Source organism: Alexandromys fortis, unplaced genomic scaffold (genome assembly GCF_014885135.2).
Source record: "Alexandromys fortis isolate MF-2015 unplaced genomic scaffold, M_Fortis_MF-2015_v1.1 scaffold_3, whole genome shotgun sequence".
In the NCBI taxonomy this organism is placed as follows: domain Eukaryota; kingdom Metazoa; phylum Chordata; class Mammalia; order Rodentia; family Cricetidae; genus Alexandromys; species Alexandromys fortis.
The window spans coordinates 16,169,574-16,181,842 of record NW_026067909.1 but is presented as its reverse complement, the minus strand read 5'-3'; the positions used below and the strand labels follow the sequence as shown (position 1 = coordinate 16,181,842).

General features: G+C 55.1%; 3 protein-coding genes across 5 annotated transcripts in view; 2 read left to right on the top strand and 1 right to left on the bottom strand.

Moving 5' to 3' along the window:
* Vps51 (VPS51 subunit of GARP complex) overlaps positions 1-6,154 on the top strand; it is a 10,645-nt gene extending 4,491 nt beyond the window's left edge. For both annotated transcript variants that reach the window (XM_050137061.1, XM_050137062.1), the window contains exons 3-10: positions 2,408-2,554; positions 2,630-2,849; positions 2,959-3,676; positions 4,042-4,257; positions 4,417-4,635; positions 4,971-5,092; positions 5,178-5,265; positions 5,774-6,154. In XM_050137061.1, the coding sequence (XP_049993018.1) occupies positions 2,408-2,554; positions 2,630-2,849; positions 2,959-3,676; positions 4,042-4,257; positions 4,417-4,635; positions 4,971-5,092; positions 5,178-5,265; positions 5,774-6,034 (1,991 nt within the window). In that variant the 3' untranslated portion in view covers positions 6,035-6,154. The remainder of the gene's footprint in view (positions 1-2,407; positions 2,555-2,629; positions 2,850-2,958; positions 3,677-4,041; positions 4,258-4,416; positions 4,636-4,970; positions 5,093-5,177; positions 5,266-5,773) is intronic.
* Positions 6,155-6,295: 141 nt separating this feature from the next.
* On the top strand, positions 6,296-10,440 carry Tm7sf2 (transmembrane 7 superfamily member 2). Of its 2 annotated transcripts, XM_050137063.1 has the most exons (10): positions 6,297-6,479; positions 6,829-7,025; positions 7,120-7,174; positions 7,454-7,648; positions 7,726-7,829; positions 9,086-9,205; positions 9,292-9,460; positions 9,658-9,738; positions 9,823-9,945; positions 10,114-10,440. In XM_050137063.1, exons 1-10 carry the CDS (start codon positions 6,428-6,430, stop codon positions 10,272-10,274), a joined length of 1,257 nt encoding a protein of 418 aa, XP_049993020.1. In that variant the 5' UTR covers positions 6,297-6,427; the 3' UTR covers positions 10,275-10,440. The 2 variants fall into 2 exon arrangements, with proteins under 2 accessions (XP_049993021.1, XP_049993020.1); XM_050137064.1 differs by lacking the exon at positions 7,454-7,648 and having other exon boundaries at positions 6,296-6,479.
* A 147-nt stretch (positions 10,441-10,587) lies between these two features.
* On the bottom strand, positions 10,588-12,082 carry Znhit2 (zinc finger HIT-type containing 2). The gene has a single exon (XM_050137065.1). It carries the CDS (start codon positions 12,014-12,016, stop codon positions 10,817-10,819), a length of 1,200 nt encoding a protein of 399 aa, XP_049993022.1. The 5' UTR covers positions 12,017-12,082; the 3' UTR covers positions 10,588-10,816.
* Between the last annotated feature and the right edge of the window lie 187 nt (positions 12,083-12,269).

Here is a 12,269-nt window from a genome sequence, read left to right as displayed (position 1 = left end):
CCCTTTCCCACATTAATCCTTAATCAACATTACACCCTACAAAACTATATGCAGGCCAACCTTTTTTCTCCTCCTCCCCCATCTGTCTGTCTGTCTGTCTCTTAAATGTTTTGTTTTATGTACATAGGCACCTTGCCTGAGTGTATGTCCATGTACCATATGCATGTAGTGTCAGCAGGGACCAGAAGAGGGCATCAGATTCCTTGGTACTGGAGTTACAGCTGGTTGTGAGTTACCGTGTGGGTGCTGGAAATTAAAACCAGGTCCTTTTTAAGAGCCATAGGTGCTTTTATCTGCTAAACCATTTCTCTGGCCCCATGTGTAGACAGATGTTTCTGTCCCACCCAGTCTCACAGCCATTCAGTCCCAAATAAACACACAGAGCTTTATATTAATTATAAACTGTTTGGCTTACTGCTCAGGTTTATTACTAATTAGCTCTTACAGCTTAAGTTCACCCATAATTCTTGTCTATGTTTAGCCATGTGGCTTGGTACCTTTTCTCACTAAGGCATTCTCATTTTGCTTCTTCTGCATCTGACTGGAGACTGACTCTCTGCCTTTCCTCTTCCTAGAATTCTTTTAGTCTGGTTGTCCCACATATACTTCCTGCATGGCTACTGTCTAATCAGTGTTTTATTAAACTAATATGAGTGACAAATCTTTATAGGGTACAAGAACATTATTCCACAGCACCATGTTCTTCATGTTTTTAAAGTAAAAAATAGTTGTGAAGGCCAGCAGTAGTGGCTTATGCCTTTAATTTCAGCAGTAGGGGGATCTCTGAGTTCGAGGCCAGCCTGTTCTACATAGTGCATTCCAGGTCAGAACTACATATTGAGGCCCTGTCTCAAAACAAGCAAACAAAAAGAATAGGTGTTAAACTGGATGTGGTGCTTGAATATAATTCTGGCACTTGGGAGACAAACACAGGCAGATCACAGTACATTGGAGACTTGCTTGGTCTACATAGCAAGTTGCAGACCAGCCAGGGCTACATAGGGAAACCATGTCTCAAAAAGCCAGAACAGAAGTAAATGTTAAGCTTGGGTTAGGGTTGTGGATGGACTGGGTGGTGGGATACAGGAGGTAAGACTTGAGGCTGAGGTTTTAGATAGAGCAGTGTCTGGTGATGGTCAAGAGACGTGGACCAGAGGAGGCAGAGGTAAGAATAGGTGGAGGTAAGTGACCAGTCAGTCACTAGGCCAAAGGCGCATCTGATTGTCAGTGTCCAGGCTGTGTTCAGAAGACTAGAGCAAGAGGAGACCAAGAGGTGTGACAGTAAGTTTGGCAGCAGAAAGGTGAGATGTGGTCTTCTAAGATGGGATTTGAAGAGGGAGGCACAGACGATCTAGAAGCATTAAGGGCAGAGGGGAAAGGGATAAAGGGGAAAGGGAAAGAACTTTGGAGAAGATATACCATGTTCTAGAAGTCCAGTGAAAATCTGGGCCATTTGCGAAGGAGGTCTGAGTGGGCAAGCTTCCTGCCTGTCATGCTGCCTGCAGAGGGTGTCCCAGAAGGGAGCAGACAGGTGCTCCCTGCCTTTGCAGAGCCTTTTGTTTTTATTTTATTTTTCAAGGTAGGGTCTCTCTGTGTAGCCCTGGCTGTCCTAGAACTCACTCTGTAGACCAGGCTGGCCTCAAACTCACGGAGATGCACCTGCCTCTGCCTCCTGAGTGTTGGGATTAAAGATGTGCACCACCACCACCTGGCTCAGAGCTTGTGTTCTATTGAATCACATGAAGTTCCAGCCGGTGTGAAGTGTCTCTTAGCTGTTGTTGGGACGGGAGAGATTGGTACCAGAATCCTGTTCCTGGGTTTACTTCTACGGGTCTTCAAAGAGTAGTTCTGTGCTTCTATCATCCTGAGGGGATCAGGTGAAGTGGGAGTTTCTTCTCCATTTGGCCAAGCTGGGGTGACATCTGGTTCTCCACATTTGGAGTCCTAGTCAATAATAGCTCCAGGATTATATATGGAAGGACAAAGGTAGGGAGCCAAGAGGAGCATGCAGCAACCTCTGTCAGTTAAGGGGGTCCTGGAACCCTGAGGTTCACACATGCAGGCTCAGGTCTGGTGGGTACTGATGGTGCCAGGAATCAGTTCCCTTCCAGAACAAAATGGGACCGAAAAAAAAAAATGGAGAGCAAGTTTGGACAAAACAGAGTCAGGGTAGTGATTGGGTGTTTTAGTTATTTATTTTTCAACATTTTCCCTCCGATTTTAAGGGGTCTCCCCTTTGCATCAGGGATAGAGGTAAGCAGAGCTTGCTGTACCATCATAATCCTCTTGCTCATACATGCTGTGGCCAAGACCCAAGCCATTTCAGGCAAATCGCTGGTATCAGTGAGAGCCACACCTTTCTGCCTTGGTCATTTCTGTATTTCCCTCTTGGCACTTACCCTTCTAGACACCATTCGGAAGATGAAGAATGATTTCCGGAAGATGGAAGACGAGATGGACCGGCTGGCTACCAACATGGCAGTGATCACCAACTTCAGTGCACGCATTAGTGCCACGCTACAGGACCGCCACGAGCGCATCACCAAGCTAGCAGGTGGGCTCTGGAGCCGCCCGACCTGCAGCTTGCTACCCTGAGCTCTGCCGTTCACACACCCTTCCTGTCCCCTAGGGGTGCATGCTCTGCTGCGGAAGCTTCAGTTTCTTTTTGAGCTGCCGTCACGCCTTACCAAGTGCGTGGAGCTGGGTGCCTACGGGCAGGCTGTGCGTTACCAGGGTCGCGCCAGGGCCGTGCTGCAGCAGTACCAGCACCTGCCCTCCTTCCGTGCCATCCAGGATGACTGTCAGGTCATCACAGCCCGCTTGGCCCAGCAACTGCGGCAGCGCTTCAGGTGTGGTTTCCAGGCCTGGTTCTTGTTCTCCAATCACATCAAGAGTTTCCCCACATTTTGTCTCCCTTGTACCCCACCAGCTGTCTTCATTGCATCTCTGTCCCCACAGGGAAGGTTGCTCGGGTGCCCCGGAGCAGGCTGAGTGTGTGGAGCTGCTGCTGGCCCTGGGTGAGCCGGCTGAGGAGTTGTGCGAGGAGTTCCTGGCCCACGCTCGGGGACGGCTGGAGGAAGAACTGAGAAGCCTGGAGACTGATCTGGGGCCCTCCCCTCCAGCGCCCGACGTGTTAGAGTTCACCGACCGCGGTGGTAATGGCTTTGTGGGTGGCCTCTGCCAGGTGGCAGCGACCTACCAGGAGCTGTTTGCAGCTCAGGGCCCTGCCGGTGCAGAGAAGCTGGCAGCCTTCGCACGGGAGTTGGGTGGCCGCTATTTTGTACTGGTGGAGCGGCGGCTGGCACAGGAGCAGGGCGGCAGTGACAACTCACTGCTGGTACGGGCACTCGATCGCTTCCACCGGCGCCTGCAAGCACCAGGAGCCCTGCTGGCTGCTGCAGGCCTTTCAGAATCGGCCACCGAGATTGTGGAGCGTGTGGCCCGAGAGCGCCTAAGTCACCATCTGCAGGGTCTGAGGGCTGCTTTCCTGAGCTGCCTGACAGATGTTCGCCAGGCCCTGGCAGCACCTCGCCTGGCTGGGAAGGAGGGCCCCAGCCTGGCTGAGTTGCTGGCCAATGTGGCCAGCTCCATCCTGAGCCCCATCAAGGCCTCTCTGGCCTCTGTGCATCTGTTTACCGCCAAGGAAGTGTCCTTCTCCAACAAGCCCTACTTCCGGGTATGTCTCTCTCTAATCTTTGGTTATTCTTTCTGCGGACTGGCCCTCCCGCACCCTTTAACTAGTGCTTGGGGAACTGAGGACAAGTCACAGCCCCACACAGTCCTTTCCCAGCACTCTGGATGTGGATGTAGGTCCACAGGAGGCAGTCTGGCAGAGAAAATGCCATGCAGCTGGGCTAAAGACAAAAGGGTGCCAGGAACCTGACTCCTGCCAGCCCCACCACCTGCAAGGCAGGGAAGCAGGATGAGGCTATCCTTTGGAGAAGGGTTAGGGCAAAGGGCCAGGAATAGCTCCATGCCCTGGCCTTGCTGAATCTCCTGCCTGGAGAGAGGACTGGTTATGGATCTGGCCTCCTTTCACAGGGCGAGTTCTGCAGCCAGGGAGTCCGTGAGGGCCTCATCGTGGGTTTCATCCGCTCCATGTGCCAGACGGCCCAGAGCTTCTGTGACAGCCCTGGAGAAAAGGGAGGTGCCACGCCCCCTGCCCTGCTGCTGCTGCTCTCTCGCCTCTGCCTGGACTATGAGACGGCTACCATCTCCTACATCCTCACACTCACCGATGAGCAGTTTCTGGTGCAGGTGAAACGGCGCGGGTGCGGGAGCTAATGCTGGGAACGCAGGAGGCGGGATAGTCTCTTGTTGCCAGAGCCAGACTGGCAGTCTGTGTCTTCCCAGGATTTGCTCGCTCACCTCCTAACTCCCTAGCACCTATACCATTGTCTTCTGCTCTCCTGGTAGGATCAGTCTCCAGTTACCCCTGTGAGTACCCTGTGTGCAGAGGCCAGAGAGACAGCTCGGCGACTGCTGACACACTACGTGAAGGTGCAAGGCCTCGTCATATCACAGATGCTACGCAAGAGTGTGGAGACACGGGACTGGCTCAGTACTCTGGAGCCCCGGAACGTGCGTGCGGTCATGAAGCGTGTGGTAGAGGACACTACAGCTATCGACGTACAGGTGCTGCTTCAGGCTTGCTGCTGGAGCCCGCATGCGTGCAGGGCCCTGGATAGCAGCTCTCTAAGGGCCAAGCAAAGGAGGTCTAACTGTCTCTATATTGTGCCACCAGAACCCCCATTTCATACCTATGGGAATGTGGTGGCCCAGAGTCACCCAGAAAGTTGTAGCAGGGATGGGCTGAAATTGGGCTTCAGACTAATTTTTGCCCTGCCCTTGTTCCACTCCCTTGATTGTGGAAGTGGGGACCATACCTATGATTCTTCAACTAGTAGGTAAGGGAATTTGCTGCTGCTAGTACCCGATGCTCGCCTTGCAGCGCCTCTTTTCACCACTAGGTGGGGCTCCTGTATGAAGAGGGTGTCCGCAAAGCCCAGAGCAGTGACTCCAGCAAAAGGACCTTCTCTGTATACAGCAGCTCTCGGCAGCAGAGTCGCTATGCGCCTAGCTACACACCCAGGTCAGGCTGGGAGGACTCCTCCCCGAGACAGACAAAAGAGGGAGGGTGTGCAAAATGGGCTCTGACTTCTTCCCTCACCTTCCAGTGCTCCTATGGACACAAACCTCCTGAGCAATATTCAGAAGCTGTTCTCGGAACGCATCGATGTGTTCAGCCCTGTGGAATTCAACAAGGTCTGAACTACCTTCTCGCCTAGATCCCAGGGGGAAGCTTGGCTGCCATAACAGTCCAGAGAGCCCTCATCTGAGCTAACCTGCCACCCTGACCATCTAGTCTCTGTCTCTAGGGCTTTTAGGCAGTCCAGAGCAAAACCACCTTGCCGCTCCAGCCTGGATGCTGACTTCAAGTCTTCTTTGTCTTGTCTCCAAAATAGTCCTGAGTCTTCAGGGGTTCCCCATCACATACTGATCTCTGCCCCACTGTGGCCCAAGCTCAGGGCTATCTTCCTCCATTTTCACTTTGTAGTCAGTGGAGACTGCTGCCCCATCCCTGATCCGACCCCTGTGGCCTGTCTGCCCCTGCCCCTCCTGGTGGCAACATTGGATTCTCCCCTGTTCACCCAGGCCCTGGAAATTTCTGTCTTACTTTGTTATTTCCCTAGTCTCTGCTCAGAAGTTAGGTGTATGCCCCTCCTCCAAAGTCTGCAGTTACTGAGCTGCATCCCTGTGTGCCCACTTGCAGGTGTCGGTGTTGACTGGCATCATTAAGATTAGCCTGAAAACTCTCCTGGAGTGTGTGCGGCTGCGCACCTTTGGGCGCTTCGGGCTGCAGCAGGTGCAGGTGGACTGCCACTTCCTGCAGCTCTACTTGTGGCGCTTTGTGGCCGATGAGGAGCTAGTGCACCTGCTGCTAGATGAAGTGGTAGCCTCAGCTGCCCTGCGCTGTCCGGACCCAGTGCCCATGGAACCCAGTGTTGTCGAGGTCATCTGCGAGCGCGGCTAGGCCCTGCCGATGCCGTCACGAGGCAGCCCCATCGTCCTATCCTGTCCTCCCAGCCTGTACCCTGTCCTCACCCCGCTGGCGGGTGTCTGGACCGGTCTAATAAACTTGTGTGTCCTCCTCCTCCCTCTTGCCTGAAGGGGCGGGACCTGCCAGGGGTGGGGTTTTGACGCCGAAGTTTCTGAGACGACAGCGAGGTCCCGCCTCCAAGCTCTGATTGGCTGCTGTGCTGGGCCCAGGATGGGCAGGGGGCGCGTCCATTTAAATATTGCTGGAAAAGCGCTGTAGCAGTCTCACCTCAGTGTCCTGACAGAAGCTTAACCAGGCCTTCAGGATGGGGCCGGATATGTTCCCTTGATCGTTTGTGAACCATCGCTTCCCGACAAAGCAGAGATCATGACTCCTCGTGAGGCCTCCCAGGCCCCACTGGAATTCGGGGGGCCATTGGGTAAACGGGAAGACTGGGGGTGGAGGCTGAACCGATGCTACTTAACGAGAGCGGGGTAGGATACGAGCTAGAAGGCTTTTGGGAAATCTGGAGGCAGAAGGGCGGGGTGCGCAGGTGGCAGAATGTCTGCAGAAGAGGATGGACCGGTGCTGGCAGCCGTATAGCAGGGCGTTGGTGGAATGGGAGACATTTGGAAGAAAAAGCAGGATGGTCTTTGGGAGGACTAATATGAAAATCAAGGTTGGAGTATGGCGCTAGGAACCTGCTAAGCAGGCAGGAGGCCCAAAGCGCCTGTGGACTTGGGAGTGCTCTGGGGAGCGATCACGCGACACAGTGGCCTTCTCCTCAGGCGTCACGGCGATGCTGCTCCTGCTACCTGCCACCATGTTCCATCTGCTCCTGGCGGCCCGGTCGGGCCCGGCGCGGCTCCTGGGCCCACCTGCTTACCTGCCTGGGCTGGAGGAGCTGTGGAGCCCATGGGTTCTGCTGCTATTGTTCATCTGGCTCGGTCTGCAGGTGGCGCTCTACCTGCTCCCGGCGCGCAAGGTGTGCGCTCTAACACCGGGGAGGAGGGGACAGGGAGGGCTCTACCGGGGAGAAGCCCTCCCCAACCCTTATACGACCTTCCCTTTACCCGTAGGTGGCCGAAGGGCTGGAATTAAAGGACAAGAGTCGTCTGCGCTACCCTATTAATGGTGCCTGGGGCTTCCCCATCCCGTCCCTGAGTCTGAGTGATACGGGTTGGGGTGGGTTCCGAGTCTAGCCGGAGGTGGTCTGATGACACGCTCCCCTGTGGGAATCTCGCGTTGCTACTCTGTTCCAGGGCACGTCTGCGTGCAGTGTGTGTTGTCTGTGGAATTATGCTGCTACTCTATTTCTGTGTGTGTGCGCGTGTGGTCTGTGGAAGAATGCAACTCTGTGCTGTGGTAGCTGTGGACGTATGCAATCCCAGGACTCACTCTGCTGTGGTTCAGGCTTCCAGGCTCTGGTGCTAACAGCTGTGTTGGTGGGGCTGGGGGTGTCAGCTGGGCTGCCCCTGGGAGCACTCCCTGGAATGCTCCTGCCCTTGGCTTTTGCGACCACTCTCACCAGCTTCATCTTCAGCCTCCTTCTCTATGCGAAGGCTTTGGCAGCTCCTGTCTCTGCCCTGGCCCCTGGAGGAAACTCAGGTGAGTAGGGTCCTGGTGAGGTAGGGGTGAGAGAGATGAGATTCCAACCAGTCCTTCACTCTCTGTTATTTCCCCAGGAAATCACATTTATGATTTCTTTCTGGGACGGGAGCTGAACCCTCGCCTTGGTTCCTTTGACTTCAAGTATTTCTGTGAGCTGAGGCCTGGCCTCATCGGCTGGGTATGCTGGGCATGCTGGTTTTACTATGCTGGTCTTGGGCCAGAAGGCAGGGTGGGCTAACATTGTTGGGTGGACAGCAATCAACAATATGTTGTTCTGCCATGAAGTCACAGTTTTGCTTTAGTATTAAGACCAAAAGGGGTTTTAATACCAAATCAAAAAAAAAAAAAAAAAAAAAGCCATTTGGCATTTGGCTACCACACAAAGTCCCTAAACCACAAAACTAAATATATACAGCATGCCAGCGATGACAGATTCTGGGGAGAGGAGGCTGGGAGAGCATGTGGAGCTTTGAATGCTGTGGTCAAATACAAACTGACTTCAAAGGCAATGACCAAGTGCTGCTTGAAGGCCAAGGCAGCTCGGTGCCTCCAGAGGCTTGTCAGAGTTGACAACTTGTCACTGGTAGCCTTGACAGCACAGCAGCTGTTGTTGGGTTAAGATCATACATCCATGTCCGGTTGGTAGAGAGTCCCAAAGGGACTCAGGCAAGGCCCTGCTTTCAGCTGGGAGATCTTACACAGAGGCAGGAGTGCCAAGTACCCTCTATGAATCTGAGTTTGGGTTTGGTCTGGTTTTGAAACAGTTCTCACTAGGATAGCCCAGGCTAGTCTCGAAATCAGGCTGTCCTCTGCTTCTCTCAGCTACTCACGAAACTAGGATCACACCAGGCCTGGTCCACCATGGATCTGGGGAATGTCCTGCCCACATACCAGACTCTAAGGTTATTTTCTCACTGGAGAAACAGGATGGAATGAAGTTTTCTTCTAAAATTACTATGAGACTAGGTGGCACTCAGGAGGCAGAAGCAGGCAGATCTCTGTGACTTCCAGGCCAGCCTAGTGTACATAGTTCCAGGCCAACCAAGGCTACTTATTGAGGCCCCCGTTTTTTTTTTTTAAATTAGAGGTACCCTTAATGAGAGTACCATGCCAGTATTACCGAAGAAGTTATAGTTACAGTACCCAGTCCACTGAAGCTGTTAAAATGAGGGTGCAAAGGTCAGGGTCACAACAAGCAAATCTTAGCTCTGTAAGTATTGTGCTATTCTTTAAAAAGCAACTCAAGGCAGGCCTATCCCCATTTTCACACGGCAGTGGCAGAGTGAGCTTTAGCAAGGCTGTGTCCTCTGCCCAGTGCAGTATAGGCAGAGTTTCTGCCTGCATCCCTGTGAGCCAACAGCTGAGAAGGGGAGAGGTTGACACTACTCCGATGCCCCCACCCAGAGACAATGGCCCTGTCCCCACCTTCCTCAGGTCGTCATTAACCTGGCCCTGCTGATGCAGGAGGCAGAGCTGCGGGGAAGTCCTTCACTGGCCATGTGCCTGGTCAATGGTTTCCAGTTGCTGTATGTGGGGGACGCCCTCTGGTATGAGGTGAGGTGGATTGGGCAGGGGAGGCTAACGGGATCCTGAGCATGTCATCTGGACCAAGCCAGTGTGTCTGGGTCCTGTCCCTGCAGGAGTCTGTCCTGACCACCATGGACATAATACATGATGGATTTGGCTTCATGCTGGCCTTTGGAGACCTAGCCTGGGTACCCTTCACCTATAGCCTGCAGGCCCAGTTCCTGCTCTACCATCCACAGCCTCTGGGGTTGCCCATGGCCTTGCTCATCTGCTTCATTAAGGGTCAGTAGGAGGCTTTCGATCCCCTCCCTCTCATCCTTATTCACTACTGTTAGGTAGGTCCGGGCGCTGATGTTCCTCTGAAGCGGGAGCCAGCTCCTGGGTATCATAACACAGCCTGGGATTTGGACAGGCTTGTGGTCAGGGCTAGGCAGAAGACTTAGACTTCCACCTCACTTCCTGATCTTACTTCCCCTCAGCTATTGGCTACTACATCTTCCGTGGTGCTAACTCCCAGAAGAACACATTCCGAAAGAATCCGTCTGACCCCAGTGTGGCTGGTGAGCTGGGTCTCCTGGGGACGACGGGCGAGATGAAGCGGCAGGGCTCTGTGGCTCCCTGCTTCATTAGCTGTCTTTCTCCAGGCCTGGAAACCATCCCTACTGCCACAGGGCGGCAGCTGCTGGTGTCTGGATGGTGGGGTATGGTTCGTCACCCCAACTACCTGGGAGACCTCATCATGGCTCTGGCCTGGTCCCTGCCCTGTGGTGAGTGGGTTTGGGACTGGATCAGGTGTGGTGACAGAGGCTGTCTGGTGTACCTAGTAGAGGGATGATCAGGGGCTGGAGATGAACCCTGCCACCCTGTGCGCCATTAGATGTGAAGGGCTGTACAACCTGAGTGCTGGGTCTGATCGTGCAGCCCCTTCCCTACAGGGGTATCCCACCTGCTACCCTACTTCTACCTCCTCTACTTTACGGCGCTGCTGGTGCACCGCGAGGCCCGAGATGAGCAGCAGTGCCTCCGCAAGTACGGCCGGGCCTGGCAGGAGTACTGCAAGCGTGTGCCTTACCGAATCCTACCCTACGTCTACTGAAGCAAACCCAGCTAGGCAGCAGGCCTGAACACACCTCAAGGGAAGGGCGTGCCCCCCCCCATTCTGCTCCACAAGGGGTGACTAGCCTCAGAAGAGGTTTGAAGCAAGGAGCCACTGCTTCCACACGGAAATACTTTGACTTGTTGAATAAATGTTTTCAACTTTGTTGTGTTTTTCTTCTATCCTGGGGTCAGAGGTGGAGGACCAGCTGACTAGGGAAAGTTGAAAAGCGGTTTGTGGATCCAGAGCCTGAGTGGGTGGAAGAACTGGCTTCTCTGAAGTGGACACTTCAGGGGGATGTAGCTCAGTTTCAGAGAGTGGCTTAGTATCCACGAAGCCTCTGGTCATCAACACTGCAGAGTGACTAACACCTGTGATCCTAGCACAGTCAAGGTGGAGGCAAGCTCAGAAGTTCAAGATCACCCTCAGCTACACAGTAACTCCACGGGAGCCTAGGATAGGGCAGTCTTTGAAGAAAAGAAAGGTACTGCCAACATTTGGGCAGACCGGTGACATCTTTATTAATAACACAGACATCCATCTCAGCCAGGGAGCTCCTCAATTAGAGTCCTTGGAGCAGGTGGCACAGGGCCTCCCCAAAGCCGTTCCAGCTCCCCAGTAAGGGTTGCCATCTCCTCAGCTGTGACAGCATGCTCTCGGTGGGCCCTGGCACAGTCTAGAGCCAGTGGTGGGAGGGCAGCTTCATTTTCGTTGGTCCAGGCCAGCAGGAACTGGCACTTCTTCCGAGCCCGGTAAAGGCGATTTCGCTCCTCGCTACCCACAGCCTGTTTTCGGGCTCGGCCCAGGGTCTGCGCCAGGTGCCCCAGAGCTCTCAGCGTGTAGCCTTTCTGGTTGACAGGACCCTCGCCCAGCAGAATGCGAGCAACCTCTTGCATAGCACCCCGCGTACCCAGGGGTCCAGGTGGGTGTTCGCCCGCTTCCAGCACGTGGGCCGCAGCCTGCAGAGCTTCCTCCGTAGAGTTAAAGACTTGCTGGGCGCCCAGGGCTCCAGAAACACCGAGGAGCGTGGCACAGAAATCAGAGAGCAGAGCGTCGTCGTCCCCTCCGTGATACAGGGCGAGAGTGTGAGCATAGGCGAACAGCACATTGGGCAGCAGGAAGCGCACGAGCGGAGAGGCCGGGCTGCGGCTCAGGCTGGCTAGTGCTGGGATATGGGCAGGCACCGAGGGCGGCACAGCGGCCGCGGGGTCTTCAGCAAGTGGCACCGCGGTGCCGGCATCATCCGCAGATTCGGGCGCGGTGCTCGCAGGGGCGGGCTCCAGCTCCGAAAGATCCCTGCCCGGGGAACGGTCCAACTCCTCCAGAAAACGCGGGCCAACCCCGCGGCCCCACCACCAGGGCCGCCAAGGAGGCAAAAGCCGTCCAGCTTCGCCACGGCTCAGCAGTCGCTCGAACGCCGCCTTCTCAGCCGGCGCCAAGCCTTCCCAGAGTCCAGAAAGGCCGCTCGGCCGTGGGCCGGGCCTCAGGCCTAGTTCCTCGGGCTCATCCTCGGTCTCGCGTTGTTCGCGCAGCCGGCGCAGCGCGCCCGCCAGACGGCTGGGGGAGGCGCTCCGGCCGCGGAGCTCCCGCAGCACCTGGTCGCGGTAGAAGTTCTCCGCGCAGGAGCCATGCGCCCGGTAGCAGCGCAGCGAGCAGTAGGGAGCGTTGCAGCGCGGGCAGGTGTAGCGCGCCGGCAGCGCTTCTCCGTCTGGACAGAAGCCGCAGAGCCCTACGGGCTCCATGGCAACTGGCGCCGCGTGCCGGACACCACACAGCCGCCGCAGCCCCGCCACTTCCGGCGCTTCTTCGGTTACTTCCGCCTTTGTGCGTGGGGCGACGTATCGCCTTTCAGCACATTCCCGAGGCTTCTCGGTAACTTCCGGCTCCCGAGTAACCCTTTGGGCATGTGCAGAAGCCGGTCAAGCGCTTCCCAGCAGGGGGTTCGCAGAGTTATGTCGTTAAACGTTATGTCGCTAATACCAGCTTGTTTCCCGT